The sequence below is a fragment of the Lipophrys pholis genome (assembly GCF_963383615.2).
Source record: "Lipophrys pholis genome assembly, chromosome: 11".
Taxonomy (NCBI): Eukaryota; Metazoa; Chordata; class Actinopteri; order Blenniiformes; family Blenniidae; genus Lipophrys; species Lipophrys pholis.
Window position 1 is genome coordinate 17270228 of NC_137631.1, and position 18361 is coordinate 17288588.

General features: G+C 43.6%; 2 protein-coding genes across 3 annotated transcripts; one reads left to right on the forward strand and one right to left on the reverse strand.

Annotated features, from left to right (window-relative positions):
• Positions 1-46: 46 nt before the first annotated feature.
• On the forward strand, positions 47-9493 carry LOC308117282 (glycine cleavage system H protein, mitochondrial-like). Of its 2 annotated transcripts, none has more exons than XM_080476047.1 (5): positions 47-244; positions 368-450; positions 524-587; positions 1199-1330; positions 2898-3619. In XM_080476047.1, exons 1-5 carry the CDS (start codon positions 94-96, stop codon positions 2993-2995), a joined length of 528 nt encoding a protein of 175 aa, XP_080332173.1. In that variant the 5' UTR covers positions 47-93; the 3' UTR covers positions 2996-3619. The 2 variants fall into 2 exon arrangements, with proteins under 2 accessions (XP_080332173.1, XP_080332174.1); XM_080476048.1 differs by lacking the exon at positions 2898-3619 and adding an exon at positions 9391-9493 and having other exon boundaries at positions 77-244.
• Positions 3460-9731, reverse strand: LOC308117281 (deoxyribodipyrimidine photo-lyase). The gene is made up of 9 exons (XM_080476046.1): positions 9421-9731; positions 6750-7332; positions 6347-6658; positions 6088-6260; positions 5924-6008; positions 5244-5476; positions 4893-5087; positions 4586-4811; positions 3460-4480 (listed from the first exon to the last, which is right to left on the reverse strand). The coding sequence occupies exons 1-9, from the start codon at positions 9640-9642 to the stop codon at positions 3942-3944; spliced, it is 2568 nt and encodes an 855-aa protein (XP_080332172.1). The 5' UTR covers positions 9643-9731; the 3' UTR covers positions 3460-3941.
• Between the last annotated feature and the right edge of the window lie 8630 nt (positions 9732-18361).

Sequence of the window (18361 nt, forward strand, 5' to 3'; positions counted from 1 at the left end):
CTCACCGGCGGGGGGCAGCAGAGCGCCGCTGGCTTCACCCAGTTCTCAAGAGGAAGAGCTCGACTCCGCTCTCTCATCAGTGAGCGACCAAACATGGCGACCTGCGGTCTACTTCGGTCCCTCTCTTCCAACTTTCACACAGTTATGCCGCTACTCGCCCGCTCGGCGCAGCTTTCTCCGCTGCAGCTGGCACCGCAGCCCTATTTTAGAAGAACTCTAGCCTCCTCTTGCCGATTATCAGCAGGTATTCCGCTGTGAATTTACTCCACAGCCGCATGTTAGCTCACATTCTGATAGCATGGGGGTTACCATTAGCTGGAGAGAAGGACACGGCGGAAGGACTTCTCACACTTGTGTTGTCTTGCAGCTCTTAAATTTACAGACAAGCACGAATGGATTCGAGTAGAGGACGGAGGGATTGGGACTGTCGGTATCAGCAAGTTTGCACAGGTAGGTTTGCACGCAGTTCCTTGCTCCGAGGCTCCTCACCCGCATCAATACTAAAAGTGTCGGCCACTTGCAGGAGGCTCTGGGAGACGTAGTTTACTGTGGACTGCCAGAGGTGGGGACACAGCTGGCTCAGCAAGGTATGAAGATCAATGATTAAAACCACTTTTGTACTGTCTTTTAAATGCGGTTGGTTTTTCCAGTCTGTTTACATTTCCACTGTGTTTTGACTATAAAGCATTAGAGTACACACAGACTCCTTTGTTTACAATCAACACCACATGAAGCATTGTCAAAGGAAAATCATTGTTTTAGTTATTAGATGATACTGGAGCTCAGAACCACCAGACACAAGGATTTCTAGATTATCGGGAGAATTACGGGCGAAAGGTAGAAACCAATATTATAATCAGTAACGCATAACAGTTAACATTAATTTTTTTCCATGGAGTGTGCATTATAATTTAATCTATGCACACATTGTGTGTCATTGATTTGTAGATTAAGTCACATTTATATCGTCATGTCTTAAAATATCTTAATCTCTATTTATTATATTTGGATTTCATTTAAATCTGCTGAAGAGGCTGATTTTTACAGTGGTAATTAAGAATTGATTTCAAATGTTGTCTCAGCCACAAATGACTGTTCAGACCGTCCTGGAAGGTTGCTGGTTAGAAATCTAAAGACACTTTGTTGGAGTTGTTGTGAAATTACTTTTAATGACCATTTATTTTGTTTACTTTCCCAGATGAGTTTGGAGCTCTGGAAAGTGTCAAGGCAGCCAGTGAGCTGTATTCCCCTCTGACTGGAGAAGTAGTAGAGATCAATGAACTGTTGGCAGACAACCCCGGTCTGGTAAACAAATCCTGTTACAAAGACGGTAAGCGCGCACACACACAGTGCACCGTCCAGTCAGTGTAACTCATTACGCTTTGTTCAGATGTTAATCTTCAGACAAATGTGAGGTCTTGGTAAAAAGAAATACGCTGAATGGTCGGTTTTACGTTTAGTACATCGACCTTCTATGTCCAGTTAATGTTACCGTTCGACTTGTGTATTGTTGCAATTCAAATAAATCAAAGACATTTTTATGCCACTGAATCTAACGTGCAACAAATGAAAGATTTAAAGAAAGAAAAATAAATAAATAAAAGGTACAACTCTAGGAGCATAGAGGATGACCCAATCGGAGATTCAACTTTTCCCCATAATAATATTTAAAATGTGAAGCCTTCATAATTATAGCGCATAAAGTAAAATGTCAAGCTTTTTAAACGTTTATTCAAAATGTTACTGAAGTCATCAAAGTTACAGTATCTCAAAATATTCAAATCCTTCATACAATTACATTTGTCCTTTTCCACAAGAGGCCACAAGTATCGCAATCCAATTTTTTAATTCCTTTGATACGTTTCAATCATGAATGAGAAATCACTGTGCGGGACAACTTCATGGTATTTTAAGCCACATTCAGCCAAACAAGACTGAGACGGTTAGAAGTCAATATCAGTGGAAAAATGGTGGTGTGAATGTTTTTAAAAGCAGCTCAAAAGGTAAGAAATTCCTTTTTCTCTTTTTAGTTTGGGGGGCATATTGTCTTGCATAAAAAAAATCTTGGTTTTGTAACATTGTTAAAGTGTTATAAATACAAGCTTTTCAAGCATGCCACAGTGATATGAAGGGTAGGAGTTGTTACATAGCTTCTGACTTTAGTGAGCGTTGAAAGAATTTAAAAATTAACCAAATGGAATGTGGAAGAAACAGAAATGAGTCTGAAGCTAAATGCTTTGGACCGCAGGTGGCAGTCACATAATTGGTTTTAAAAACTTTAGGTATTTTGTATGATCATCATTTCAAAAACCCCAAATTGTAATCGTGTTTGTCCTTTTATCTCTGTACAGTTACTTGATGTTTGGTATTTTCATTTGGACACAGGCTGGGAAAAAGAACCTAAATTGATTAATGGCCATTAGTAAAGTAAATAACTTTTGTTCCGGCTTTGCTCTTTAGGAGTAATTACCACGTTTCTTTTCAAGTAATCTGTCATGACTCACAAAAGGATCAAAGCTGGCTGAGGGCTGATGACTTTACAAAGTATACATCAGAAACTGTGTTTATTCATAAGGAGCTGCTGTTCCTAATCTGCTCACTGGGGGTCACTGTTTCATTACAAATGGAGGATATTAGGGTTCATTGACAGTTTTTTTTAAAACAGTGGGCCTGTTGAAGCGATCTCCCAGATTAATCGTATGGTTTCAATGATTTGAACCATTTGGTCAAATCATATGTTGCACGGTTCATTGTCATTGCTGCAGAATATTGCTGCTTTATAATTTTGTCATGTTTTGGCTCATAGTCAAGAACATGAATAAGACTCTCCTAGCACATCTCGCATGATGTTGTGTGACCCTTTCAATTCAACCCGATTTTTAACCTGTTCATTGCAGGATGGCTGATGAAGATGACCATCACCAACCCCGCTGAGCTCGACACTCTCATGGACGAAACGGCATATGAGCGATACATCCGCGCCATCGAGAACTAACAGACTATCTTCTAATAAGCACTGTGCTCCCTCTTCCCTTTTCAAACACCACTGGCAACGAGATGCATTACCTGTGCCCGTCGTTCTCAAAAGCCGTGCTCAGCATCAGACAGTGGAGCTCTGCCAGTGTTGTCGAGCTGTGAACGTTAGCATTTTTTTTATCTATTGTTAAAGACTGACTTTAGGGCAATTCTGCAATCTGCATCGACTAAACACAAAGTGTGGAGTTCTTGCAGCCTCGAGCCCCCAACAGAAGAGACTGAGACTTGCAGTCGGTAGAGTATGTCCAAGTATTTCAATCACAGCTTGAAAACTTGAATATCTGTCATAGAACGTTAGACTCAAAAAGCACTTTGATCTTTGTTAATTATGTTGGTCTCTACTGCATGTATGACGGCTGAACTTTGGATATGGGACCTGTATAATAGTAAATAAAACAAAACAAAAATCCCGACCCATTTTTTGTTGCAGTTATTTATTTTCAACCTTTTATATTTGTTATTAGACATTTACAAAAAAACAAATACTGCTTGATATAAGATATTTGGAATCACACAAGTTTGTATAGATGGTGTGCCTGACATTTTATTTCTAGCCTCAATTAAAAACGCATTGCATGAACCCAAAAAAATTATGCCTCCTTTAGCTTAAGACTGGAGTGGGATGATATCCTCTGACTTACCCAATGTCCTCTGATGCACACGGGCAAATAGACCCCAAGCAGATGCATTTACTGTATCGTAAAACCTTTCCAGACACCTTTAGTCCAGCAGTGTAGAAATGTATAAAAGGAATTCACCCTGTACCAAAGTTAAAGCGCCCAAAGTTTCACCAGTGTTTTTTGACCTGAGACGATACTGAATATATACACAAGTTCACACAATTCATGTAACATTGTTTGCATTTTACAGCTGGTTGCCATGACGAGCTATTTCGACTCCGGGGGTCACTTCAGTGACGCTACTGCCCCACCTGGAACTATAGAGAACTTGTCTTTGGCTGTAGGGGTCCGCCTGGCTCTGCCTCGAGGAGCAGCCAGCAGAGGAAGCCCTTCCATTCTGCGCTGATTGTTCTCCAACCTCTCCCTCCTCTGGGCTCCCTCAAACATCACGCTGGCGGTGAAGTCCCTCTCGTTAAGGAAGGCGATGGTCTCGTCCCTCTTGCGGCTCACATACCCTTTAAGGACAGCGTTGTAAGGGTTTGATGCGGCGTCTGGGTCCTCTTGCTGGTGCTTGAACTCCATGCGCGTGATGACGGGGAGCAGGAACTCCTTCCCCTCCGTCACCACGCCGCCACTCCTGTGCGATAATCCCAGAGCTTCTGAGACGAGGCGTCGTGGCAACGGCACCAGGTCGCAGCCTGAGCGTTTGTCCACATACTCTCCAAACTGCTTGCGCACCAATGCGACGTCTTGGAGAGACCGATTCCTTCGCTCCTCGAGGTCCACGATTACCCGTTCAGGATACGTCTGGCCAAACGCCAGTCCTAAACAAGAGCGATTACTGTATTGATCTACAGAAATGGATTCTTTACATTGTGTGATTCACGAGTGCTTAAAGCAAGACGAAATCTGGACTCCTGTTTCCTCACCTGCACGTCGCAGCATGGACGCCGGGCATTTCCAAGGCTTGTGAATGAGCTCATCGGGCAGACTTGTGAGCTCAGGGCACCATTTCCTGACGTAGCTGCCTCTGGGGTCGCAGGTCATCGCAGCGTCGACCGGGTGCATGACGAAGTTCCAGTGATCCAGACCACACATGCCCCCGTTCTGCCACATCATGGCATCGATGGCAACATCCGCATCCACCAGGGTGTCCTAAACACGTGAAGATGTCAGCGCCAGTGGACAAGCGCCTCTCGCCGTACTGTGTGTGATTCACACGTCCGCACGTCTCACCTGAAACCAGCGATAGCCCTCCTGCCAAGGCAGGTGGAGATAAGCTATGAGAAAAGACGCCACCACGTGTCTCATGTAATTGTTCATCCAGCCAGTCAGCCACAGCTGCCTCATGGCTGCGTCAACCAGAGGGTAGCCTGTTCGGCCTCGCTGCCACGCTTTGAGGTGGCTGCGATCACCGCTCCACCGCAGAGCCTGCAAATCCCACACTTTAATAAGCTTTGTTCGTCATTCTGGGCAAAGTCATGTTAATTACAGATGAATGGAGTATGAAACATAATTAGAAATTTTTTTGTTTAATGTTATGCTAAATCTTACTATTAAATACGCATGTCTGTAGCCAATTACAACCTTGTATGGAGGCCTGAGAGATTCCCAGGGGAGGTCAGGAAAGAGGGTTAACTGCCAGTAAGCCAAATCCCGCCACGCCAGTTTACGCTGAAACTTTGGTGGTCGACAGCGTGCTCCTTTGGCATCCCACAAGAGCCACCGCGGGCTGAGTTGACCAAAGTGGAGGTAGGGAGACAGGCAGCTGGTGTTGGGGGCGTCTGCCCTGCCGGACTCTTTTTCATACCGATACACACCTTTGGGAATGATACAAAAAAATAAATAAATCTTGTTTAACAATAACAATATCATTGTTAAAGAGGTGTCAATCAAAGTGATGTACACACGCATGGAAAAAAGTTAACAGATTAATCGGATATGATGAGGCAACACCAGTCAATATTTTGTTAAGTGAGCAGAAGCACTAAAATCTCTTTCCTGAACAGCGAGCTGTAGTGGAGTGATGATTATATTGATGCAGTCTATTAAGAGTGTAGACTCTGAAAACTCTTTTTTTTTTTTACAAGCCTGACAAGAAGACATTGTAATTGTCTATACAAGATATAATAATGGCATGAATGTCGACTGCAGCGTCCTTAATTTGAAAACAACAGGTCTCATCTTGGCAATATTCCTGAGATGAATGAAGGCACCGTTAGTCGGCTCCTTGATTTGAGGTATTAAGTCCTTGTGGAGTGTCTTACCATCATGAAGAAAAGCCTCTAACCGGGCATGTGCGCCTTCTTCGCTAAAATCCCAGGACTTTCGAATGTTCGCTGCCCAGTCAATCTGAAACGAACACAAAACAAAATGAGCGAGAACTCCATGGTCAGGGCCTAACGGCAACTGCTGTGTTGTGGTGACTGACCGCTGTGCCGTCCTTCCTGCGAGGCATGCGCGCCAGCTCCAGTGTGTCCAAAGCGACACCCTGAGGCCAAAGGGCGGGTGTGGGGAGTGAAGCGGGAGGGTCGACGGGAACCCCGACCGTGGAACCCGGGTTCTGTTTGCAGCAGCTCATGAAGTGAGACACCGACCCTATCCCTACATCACAGATTACACAAGTCGTTAACGTCGCCATATTGGATTGCAGAGTGCATATCAAGTAGCCTAAAATCATCATGACCAACCTCGGAGTCCAACACCCTCTGTGCTGACTGAATAAGGGTCTCTGAGGCAATAGGAGTGGAACAACCTGCATTCCACGCCTTCCCTCTGCAGGGCCGACACGACCTCGTCGTCCCTCTCCTTCAGCCAGGGCTCATACAAGGCATTAGCCAGCACAGTCCGTGCTCCCGTCTCCTTTACCAGTTTCTTAAGAGTACGTAGAGAAGATCCAACTTCATCTGACTCTCCACTCGCCTTGAAAAAGAGCAGACGGGTGCCAATGCACTCCAGAGACGTAAGAAAACAAGACAAAGCCTGATGGAGCCAGTATTTACCTGTTGGGAATTAGAGGGTAGATTTTAGTGCGTGATGATTTTATAGCTTTGACAAATCTTAGTATAATCACTGATTCCTTCAGAAACTTACACGCTCCCCCCATAGCCACCGTAATTCCTGGCCCCTCCTCTTCTTCAGGGCTCCAGATGAAGATGGGGATGACTGGCGCACCCAGCTCCAATGATCCAATTAGGGCTGGGTTGTCACACAGTCGCAAGTCTCTTCTGAACCACAGCAACACTGGTGGTGGTGCTGATGGAGAGCTGGGCAAACCCACCAGCTGCTGGCCAGCGCCTTTCTGCCGCCGCCGCCTCTTTCCGGAGCGTTTTGCTTTCTGGGATTGACTGAAATCTCCCTCTTTAGTCGTTTGGTCATCTTCTCCCGACACATTTTCCTTTAGAAATAGTCTGTGTGGATTTAGTGTCTGTGACGGGCTCTCATTGCTCCGGGGATTGGTCTGTGCTGGATAAGTGTTTCTTCCACTGACAGGTCCATCTGCAAGCTGGGTGCATTTGTTTTCCATAGGCTTTTGTTTTGAAATTAGTTGAGGGGAAGTGGCATGATTGGGGGGTTTTCCAGGCCATACTACTTGTGCTTCTTGGCTGGAAGTCGACAGCTGCTGATCTTCCAGTCGAGAGCGAGCCAAAGCAAGTTCAAGTTCATCCTCCTCAGTCTGCAAGTGAATTAGAAACATCGATTATTTCTGCTGTTAAAACAACTTTTTTGTTATTGAGTTGCTCCAGTTCTCATTGGTAAGAATCTTGCACGGTATTCTAAAACAAACACAGGATGGTCGACACAAAAAAAAAAAAAAAAATAAAAATTCTATATTGTCAAAACTCCGTTCAGTCCAAGGGTGACATCCACGGCTGGATCAGTAACACAAATATATTAAAACTTTTAAATATAACTTATTAGTTAATTCCCAAACTTTTCCTTTGTTTTGGTGCAAAGAGGTTTGGGCAATGTAATTTACAAATGAAATTAAGTGCAAATTAAAATATAGGACATTCTAAACTTTGCATCCTGGTGCAAATTACAGTGAAAAGTCACAAATCAAATTCCTCTATTTGCATCATTTTGCAGCCTTTGGGTACGTTTTTCCAAATTCACCCACAGTATGATTTTGATGTTGAAGGTACTTCTGAAGCTGTAGTTTTTTACTGCTGCATCACTAATCTCTCTGCTCAGGTCTCAGCATTGTGCTATGTTCACTAGTCTTTGCTGAAATGTACTAAAAAATATATTCTTTCATGAATGAATGAATGAATGATCCTGCAAGCCAGATGAAACCCTCTGGTTTTGGTACCTCACAAAAATACATATATACAATCCACAACTAGACAGGGGCTCTCCTGTTTGCATGATTTTCCTGTGCCTGTATGTTTTATTTTTAAATGATTATTTTGTTTAATGAGTATCCCAGGTATGTGCCCCAATCCAAAGACTTACTTTCTAAATCTACAATGGCCATAGGTGTGGATTATGTTTATTTTACCTAATGTCACATGGGATGAACTCCAGCACCCATGACTGATTATTAGTTTGTATAGAGGATGATTCCATTAATAAAGCTCCTCACCAGTATCAGTTGTCATATGGTTTGTACTACTGCATAGACATGGTTTACAGTCTTTCTAAGTCCCTGATGCAGACAGGGCTATGGTCCGTTTCTGACATGCCCTCAACAGAAATTATAAATAGTTAGAAAATGATTGTAGATAATGCGTTCAATATTTGCATTTATTTTGACGGTGGCAGCTTTACTTTGTAATCCATGCTTGTTGGGCTTAATTTTTAATGGCAATAAACAGAAAACAAAACATACAAAAGTACAACAAACTGACCGATTCAGAACAAGCACGGTTGCTTATCAAAATCCACTCACGTATTAATTTTTAATAAAAAAAAAAAAAAAGTAATAATAATATTGAACATTGCCTGGTCATTGCTCACTTCCTGTTAGCTTTGCTCCACTCCAACAACTCAAATCCAAACAATGGTCAAACCAGCTGTGCTTTTCTAAAAGTTATTTAAATTCTATTTTTATTCATATTTGTGTTTTCCAACATTCCTTAATGAACTGAAGCAGCCACGGGTCCAATCAACCAGAGTAAGTCTGTTAAAAACAATTGTTCACACATTTTGTTATCTATTTTTACATGTCCAGCAAGAAAACATGTTTTTGTGTTTTCATAAAAAGGTGACTGTGCAGAAGTTTGAATAAGCTCCTGTATCCACGTTGCTGTGTAAGATCAAATATCCAGGTGAAGCACATTGTATGTATTTATAAGAAAATGCATGTTAACCTGCAACTATTGGGGGACTAATTAGTCAGTACAGGTTTAATTTAATAAAAATATAAAAATTTTCTTTTTTTTAAGACAATACTTTGTGAGAAAACCACAATTGGTTAAAAGAGACTAATTTATCTGGGAAGAAACAGCCTCCAGTACAGTTGTGTAACTATAAACTTCACCCACACAGAGGGAGTGAAATGTGCTATCAGGTTATAAATGTGAAGCCATAATTAATTAAAAACGTTTTTTTATATATATATTTTTAGAGAGAGAGAGAGAGAGAGAGAGAGAGAGAGATTGTTGATGGTTTACAAGGCAATATAATGAAGATAACCACCAATCTTCCGTGGTGATATAACTGAAAAGTGTGTGCATAATGCAATCAGGATCTCACTTTCTCAACAATTCCTCTTAACTTTCACTCGCCACAGGTGAAGTGAAATGTGTCCGGAGTCACTGACCTTGGAGAAATACTCCTGGTAGATGGAGGTGAGGATGGCGTGCAGACGGCTGTTGGAGGTGGACAGAGGCCGGATGATGGACGGGAACGTTGACCGGGTCTCCTGGTGCCCCATCAGGGACACACACATGGCAAAGAAGCCCCCCGGATCCTCTCGACCCACCAGCACCTCCCTCAACGTCTCCCTCACCAGAGGCTGGACGGACGTCACCGAGAGACTCATCCTCCCAGCGAAAGGTGACGGTAACAGTTGTTCCGATGTTGTTCAACAGTAAATCTTACGTCGATATCATTTCACTTGAAGAGAAGAGAGGCGTTCACTGCCGGTTACCAAACAACAGCTGACTCCAAGTTACACAAGCCATGTTGCCATGCGTTTTGTAACATGTAATTTGCAAAACTCACCAGTAGGTGGTGCACAAATCTAATAAGTCGCAGACAGGAGTTGAGAGAAGCCCATTGCTATTTTTTTTTTTTTTTTTTTTTTTTCACAGCATGTGAGGACAGATGGGATCCCCTGTTTACATTGAATTGATTAGACAACATAATAAAGCAATATAGACTCAATAAACACAACAGGGAAGCCTCTTTTGTGACGGATTCGGGTCTCCCTTTGTGTTTTATCCACACATTTACAGCGTAATCGTTTCTCTGTCAAATCATCCCACCAAGTTAAAAGATTTCATGAATCGAGGTCCTCAAGAGCTCAATCCTATGAAGTGGAAATGTTTGCATCAATAGGAACTGATGTAAAACTTGGGAAATAAGAGTCCCATCGGCCTAAAGATAATCATCCTATAATTTTTTGCATAGCCTTCATCTTGACAGGAATGTGGTGCTTTTCAAGTGGCTCCTGTGATGTGAGGCTGAAAAACAAAAGCAGGAGACGGTACACACAGCAGTGCATTTATAATCATGGTCTGTATTCACGCTGTTGAGGGGTTGCTAAGTAATTGATTTTTTTTAATGAGACCGTGAATAAGCTTTTGGATGTTCACAGCAGGGGACAAAGATTTGTGACATTTGTGGACCAAACTATAATGCATTGTATAGTTCACAAGCGCCACTTGTGATAAAGTATTAGTGGAATTACGCACGTGCCTTGATTTTTGTTGTAGTTCAAAAAAAAAAAATCTCAAGTAGTCCTCCACAACGTGACTGAAATGCGAGGACATACAGTTTCAGTTATTCGGACCGATATGTGAAAAGTGGTCCGAATGCATGAAGGTGATATGTGTTGAGAGCTGTGGTTTGTGAAGAGAGCAGGACAGAAAGAGAGGGAGAGAGAGAGAGATTGAGAGAGAGAGAGAATCAATAGTGTTTAGACAGAAAAGTGGAGTCTAAGTGTGTGATCAATAGAGAGCAGAGAGGAGAGATTAGCTGCTTTTCTCTCTCAAACTAACACTGACAAATTGGTGAATTGGTGTATCGGCCCTTGGGCTAAACGGATTGACCTGCTGTTTCCATGTTCTACCGTGTACTGTCAATAAAGATCTGTGTTCATTGTGGCTCTCAATGAAGAGAGTGAATGAAGCACCAGCGAGAGAAGAGTGGCCAGGAAGTAAGTGGAAAGGAGAAGTGGAAAGGTGGTAAAGCAGAGCCCTGCCCACGGAGCCTTGATACTCGCAAAATGTGTACACTTCGGTGTCATTAACACTTGCGCGTGCTCACATGTGCATCCTCGTGCACACTGTTATAAAACCATAATAACATCTCCTGGAAAATTAATGGAAAGACAGATTAAAAACTAAGTGAGGAGAAACGGGCCACTGGTGTAGCTATTTGCAACTCATAAATCATTCTGACACACCCACGCGCATGTAGACACATGCATAGATGCACACATACGTACACACACACACACACACACACACACACACACACACACACACACACACACACACACACACACACACGTACTGTAATTAACCACAGGCTATTTACTCTCTCCTGCTGTAAATTAGACATGCAGACACAGTTATTACATTAGGGGGATCTGCCATGCAGAATGCTAACAGGAGGCGGAGGGGACACTCAAACACACAACAACTGGCTCATACAAACACAAACACACACATACGTGTACACAAGAAAGAGGGTATGGAAGAATCATAGACTGACGGGAGTGAAAATGAAGCTGCAGCACAGAGAATAGGGGCCCCCAGCTCTTTGTTCCCTGCTGCATTTCATTATCTGAAACGCCAGCCAACACACGCACACACACACACAAAATGCACCTCCCCCTTCCCTAAAGCTGTCTGCTTCCACTCCATGTACACAGCACAAAAAGAGAGGAAAATAGAGATACTGCGTCAGTTCCATTCATTGGCATGTGGACCCGGTCATGACGAACATGTCTGCATGGTCATCCTGAAGCAAACCGCCCAGTTAAAAGCTGCTCCGACTTGACCAGCTCCCTTCAACCTTCTCTGACTGACATGCTCTCTATCCCATACATTCTATTTTAAGCTGAACAATAAGAGATGAAGACTTGATTAAAGCAAGTATTGATACTCTGTCTTGGGTAGCTTGTCTCGTTTCACTTCATCCCAAGTTGTTTTTTCTTTTCTTTTTCTGGCAGTCCCTCTGTTTGTGTGCGTGTCCTCTGGTTCCCCCTGCCTCCCTCACCCCTCTCTGTCCCTCTGTTTTCCCACGGTGATCGATAGCTCATTACAATCATTGACTGCGGCTCATCAGCACCTGTTAAGGTCTGGAGAGACAGAAAAGGTGCATGTGCCGTATGAGAGTGTGTGATGCTTATGGATAAATAGAACGATTGATCCTGAATGAGTCAGGGGTGAAGTTTGACATTTCAATGGGTATTTTCTGATAGACATCCATTTGCTGCCGGTGTCTAGTTTGTTGTCGCTTTATGGTCCGTGGTCTTGGGGAACATCTTATTATGCAACTCACGTGGGTACCATGGTTTGTTGCTATGGTGATTGCCAAGGGAGCCAGAGTATTATAGGTGTTTATCCGAAACAGGAGCAGGGCTACTCTCCTTCTATCAGGACATGCTTCAATTTACCCCACAGCTTGAACCACACATTACGATCCACGTTACCACAAAAGAAAAATTATAAAATGAAATGCGGTCCCGTGTGGATGTGATCCTGTTGCTTGGATTATTCAGTATTCATATTCCTGGACCTTGTTCAAACACTCAGTTGTTGGTTTAATGCGTCACTGCAGGGTTTGTTTTTGGAAGGGACACGTTGTGAGTCGAAAGAGGCAAACAGAGGAAAAGAAAGACTCTGAGACACTAGGAAAGACTACATACTGAGCTTAAAGGCGAGAAAAATGGGCAAAATAAAGACGCTAAATAAAAGAATTAATAGGTGGACCTCAAGAAGACTCTGTTGGAATTGTTCACAGGATGTGGTTCTAAAAAAAAAATTAAATGGAACAAGAGTGTGAAGTTGCTTAAAAGAGGGGATAAACACAGTGAATACAATAGAGGACTGAACAGAGAACAAGTCGCTCAGTCCATGCATAAATTACACACCTCATTTACATATTCATTATGTTTTGTGTTCTAATGAGAGTATTTGCTTAATAGCTCCACCACCACTGGCAGCTTTTGTTTGACACGCGAGAATTTAAAGAGATGGGGGGTAGAAAAGTAAAGGATCATGGGTCATCTTGGTGAACAAAAAGAGTAGAAAGAGTGAGGTCACTAGTACACAGTCAATTTTACTTTTATCGAACCCGCCATATTATTGTATACTAAGTGCTGAATAAGTGCAACCTGCTCTAATAAATGTGAAACGAAGCACATGCGATGGGGGTTGGTAAAAGTTAATTAAAACAACAGAAGCTTTCTCCAAACTCAGGGCTCTCTTCGTCCTTCTCCTCCTGTCTCAGTGGGATAAGTAACTGCTGCTGTAATTACGTACAGGGCAGTCATTGAGAGCATTCCTTCAGGTGCCACACAAGTCTGTCTCATGACAGCCTCCGATTTGCTTGGCGCCTTTTCGAAACGAAAAGTCACAGATGTGTCAAAACAGTAATGTGAGCAATGTAAGGTTTACACGCAAACAGACGGGGTAAACGATTTTAAAGTGAATGAGTTAAATAAGGGCAAGAGAGAAGGATTGGAAATGTAGAGACAGGGGGAAGGGCAACAGAGAGATGAGCCACAAATGAGAGCGATGGCGGTGGCAGGTTGGCACAGTGCCATCCAGTCAGGACTTGAGCGGGGGCGGGCATGGGCATGGGCAAAGGGGCGAGGAGAATAAGACTGAAAGAGGAAGAGAAACAGACCTCCATACTGCTACCATGATGCCACCTTGGCACAGGCATGACCGGCTGTGAGTAACAAGAGAATTGGGCACCGAAAAGAGAAGATCTGAAAATCATCCAAGGATAGCAGTGCATAGAAGTAGGTAAGATGTCAATAGACACAGAGATGATTGAGAATAAGATGGATAAAGCGTATTATAACGTTGAAGATAAGATTGTATGTTGCTATTAAATTGTGAGGTATAACTCCACGTCGGGCGTCCGTCAGAAAAACAGCGATGGGCAATCTCACATTCTGTCCGTTTTTTCTGACTTTTCTTTCTGTATTTGCCAATCGCAGTGTGCCGGCGAATGGGCAGCATGCCAGTTTGTACTCGTGGCACACCCGAAGCCGGAGAAAACGGATGGCGAGGAACTGTCACAGTCAAAGACAACGGAACTCACCTCTAAGGATTTGCTACTAATCACCATTTGTTTGCTTGGACAAAGCCAAGACGAAGTGCCCGGGCAACGGTTGCCAGCGATTCTGTGATGGCATCCTTTCTGGTCTGGGCCAGCGAGGGCACAAGGAGAAAGATGGCACGCTGCCAAGACAACATAATACACACATTTGTAAACAAAAACCTCCATACGGCGAGCAGAACCTTTCGGATGCCCTGAATGTTTTCGGCGATGGCATCCCCTCAAGGGAGAGGCTCGAGACACAGATGGCACCATGCCAAACACAAACAGCGACGCATTCGCGGGCGCTATCCAAAGCGGCATGGAAACTTAGTAAACGGAGACGCAAAATCGTAGTAAAAGGTTCAAACTATCGCCACAGATGGAGCCCTGGCGGGAGGATGGGACAGAAGCCGTTTCGTCGTCGATGCCAACTCAGCTCTGTGCCAACTGCTGCTGCACTGCAACAGAAGCTGCTGCCCAATTCAAAGAGCTAAAACGAGGGATTGTACCATTCTGTTATGGAGAGGAAGACCATGCATAAGAGAAGGAATAATGAGCAAAATGAGGAAAGGATGCGCGGGAACAAAAAATGAGGAATTTCGTGCTTAACGAAGAACAGTGGGAGTGGGTGGACAAGAATGATGAAGAGCCTTTCCCTGCACTTGCACACCTGGGATGTTCTTAAAGGGATATCCCCGCACACTGCCGTGTGTTAAAGGGAGGGATGTGTTGGCATCATCTCCAGGGTGTCAAGCTGTGTTTCTCTATTGCCAGTCAGGGAGGGTGCTGCAGTCGTCAGGGGCGGGCAACTGTCTGGGCATCTCATCTGCAGCTAATTAACAGCCACACACTAATTCTAACAGCCGATCATAATTAGCGATTTAATCGCTCCTCAACGCTTTTCTCCCCCCTAAATTGAGCCTCCTATTTGGACACGTGCGGATAAGCTAAGGAACGCCGGATCCCCCCGCCCCGCCTCCTCGTCCTTCTTTCCTTCATCCTTGGCTCCAGACTCCAGTGGGATCTTAATTAAGCCTGGGCTTCATTATGCAAATGGAGTACAATAAACGACAGCAGAGGTGGAGCTGGATACAGACTAAAACGGAACAGTGGGAGGGGAGCGCTGGAATTGGAATATGAAGAGATGTGGAAGGTTACCAAAAGCTTCGATATGATGTTATTGCGTGGCAATAGGTGTATATTGTTGTAGCATGTGTCTTCCTTGTGTCACGACCACATTCCGGTGTGTGAGATCCAACGCTTGTGCTCTGATGCTACATCTCAGCCGCCACTGGGAAAACTTCTCTGAAATAACTGTGGATACGCAGAATGTCATTCCCCACAAAGAAAATTCATAAGGGAATGGTGACAATGAACCCCTTTTAATATCACCAGTTGGCTGTTGTCGTGGATACGAAGAAAGATGGCAGAGATAGGGAGTGGGAAAGGAGGCAGACAGAAACACTGACAGTGGCAGCAGCATGGCAGCTAATGTCATCTCAGTTTAATCATCGCATAGGATCATGGGGTTCATGAAAATTCATTTGCATATCATTAAATGAGGAGAGGTTATTTGGTGCGGGTAGCCAAAATAGGATTGGATGAAGAAAGAAGAAGAAGAAGAAAAAAAAAAGGAAAACGGAGCGACTCATTATTAAACAGCAATGTTTTATAGTCCGCCAGCCGATTCATTTAATTTGGGCGTAATTAAAATGTGTCAGACTCAATCAATCATTCCTGCCGGGATACTATCAATGTCTCAGCCTGAAAAAAGACTAATCAGAGGATATGCAGTCGGACATCTTCCAATAACAATTTGATTGCTTTAGTCTACTTTGAGCTTGACCAATCAACTTTTTTTCTCCCCGATTTTTCTGAAAGAGTATGTCAAAACATCCTGTTTAGGTGCACTGGGTCAAGACGTGTCTATCTCTGACAGGTGGCGATGCCACTCTGTGTTTAGTCAGTGAGAGACTAGCTCACACTGTCTTTTTGACCTTAGTATCAGGCTGCCCACGTATTACTAAGATGTCTATGTACGTGCATGCATGTGTGCATTTCTCATTTGCATAAGTGATGTAATTAGACCACCCTTTCACATGCAGATCAGTTTGACAACATGGCAATCATTCTAGCACACACACGCGCGCACACACACACACACACACACACACACACACACACACACACACACACACACACACACACACACACACACACACACACACACACACACACAACGACAACACACGCTTACTGCCGTGACCACCCCCATATCATGGGGAGTCTGTTGTCTGTGAGCAGAGAGTGTAAAGATTAACATAATCCAGCTAATAAGTGTGAGTAATATTCACACAGTGACGCGTGGCGTAGACACTGTCCTGCTGATGCGTATTTGTATCTCATTATAGATGTAAAGTACTGTGGCCGCCAGTGGGTCGGGAGGGGTTATTTGGGAAGGGGGTACATTGTGGATGGGGGATGGTGAGGGGTCACAAAGTGTGGCCCTGAATGAAGAGGCCGAGAAAACCAATGATAAACAGCCGTTTTAAAGTTATTGAAGTCATACTCCCAGGGAAATGTGATGTCGGAATATAAAGAGAATTCACTGAGGAAAACCTGGTAGCCAGGATGCTGGAGATTGGCAGAGTGCCTTTTTATGTCTAAAAAAATAAATAAATCTGAAATGTCGTAAATGTAGTTCAGTAGCTTTGTTTAGTTTTTTTGTTTATCATACTGAAAAGACTCATTGAGTCAGTTTTTGCGGCAGAATGTAGGAATTATAAATAGAGTGTATTTGCGCTTGCAGGCTAGCTCTGCCACATGATTGATTGGGATGGTGTGACGACCATTAAAAAGTCATTTAAAAGATGGATAGGGACCACATTTCCAAATAAAAACCACTTTATACCTGATGAAGTGCTGAACAAACTCTCCTTCAAAGACATTTACTGATTGCTCTCGAGGTATGAGCAAGTGTGATGTGGGAAGCACCCATGAACTGAGTGTAGCTCTGCATCAGCAACAGAATACTCCAAAAGCAGTCATCTGAACACAGTCGGGCAGCCAGTGATGAAGCTTGCATTAAAAAGAATTTAAATTAGACATTGTTTTTCTGTTTACATCAAATGGAGTATCATGATATTCTTCTGGACAAAGTGTCATGTGTGTGCATGTATGCAAAGACGGACAAACACTACGGACCAGCCCACACACACAAACACACACACACACACACACACACACACACACACACACACACACACACACACACACACACACACACACACACACACACACACACACACAAGCGCACACACACGCACACACACACACGCACACACACACTGATTGAAATGTATCTGATAGCACAGCATCGCTTCAGCTGAATCCTTATCCTCAGAGGCAGAGGTGTGTCTAAATGTGCGAATGTATCTCAGCTCTGTCTCTTTAACTCAGGGCTCCGCCACAGCAGCATGCTTTGGGATTCATGCATAAACATGAGCTGGCCTTTCAGCTCTCTCCTCACATAACCAATCTAAATCTAAATGAGCCCCCACTACAGATACACCAGCAGGCAATGACATTACACCCCCCCAGCCCGAGCCCAGCCCCCCACTCTACCCTGCTACCCCCAGCGACACATATACACCAGCAGGCAATAATTTCACGCCATCCCTCAAAGCCCCCCACCCAACCTACTCTCCACGCACACACTCGTACCCCTTTTTTTGCCGCAACCCCACCAGCTGCACAGTGCTCATTTGATTAAGAGGGGGAGGACAGGGAGAAGGAGAAATGGTGGGGGATCACTTTATCAGGATGACTTTCTAAGATGGCTATCATCAGCTACAAAGCCATCACAGGCCCTCTTCAGTGTTTACTTTGCTATTGTTCTCTACGTGTATCTGTTTGCCTATTTTCTACTACGGCTGTGAGGACATAACAGTTTCACACTTATATTTTCTTTTGTCGCATTTCTGTGTAATGGCTAAAGTAACAATTTCATGCTAGACAACAAGGCGCATATACCACTCTGTGCTTTACTTTCTGTCTGACGCTGAATGAACAACACATTCCTGTGTTCATTTAAGTTTTCCTCCTTAGACAAGTTGTCTTATTAACCACTAAAAAATTACAATAATTGAGATGAGAAAAGAATAAAAAAAAATCTCTTCCCACCTAAGCAAGCTGTGGTCTTTGAAATGTTGCATATGAAAATTTGTGTCCTAAATGTGCTGCAGTGTGCAATTTTC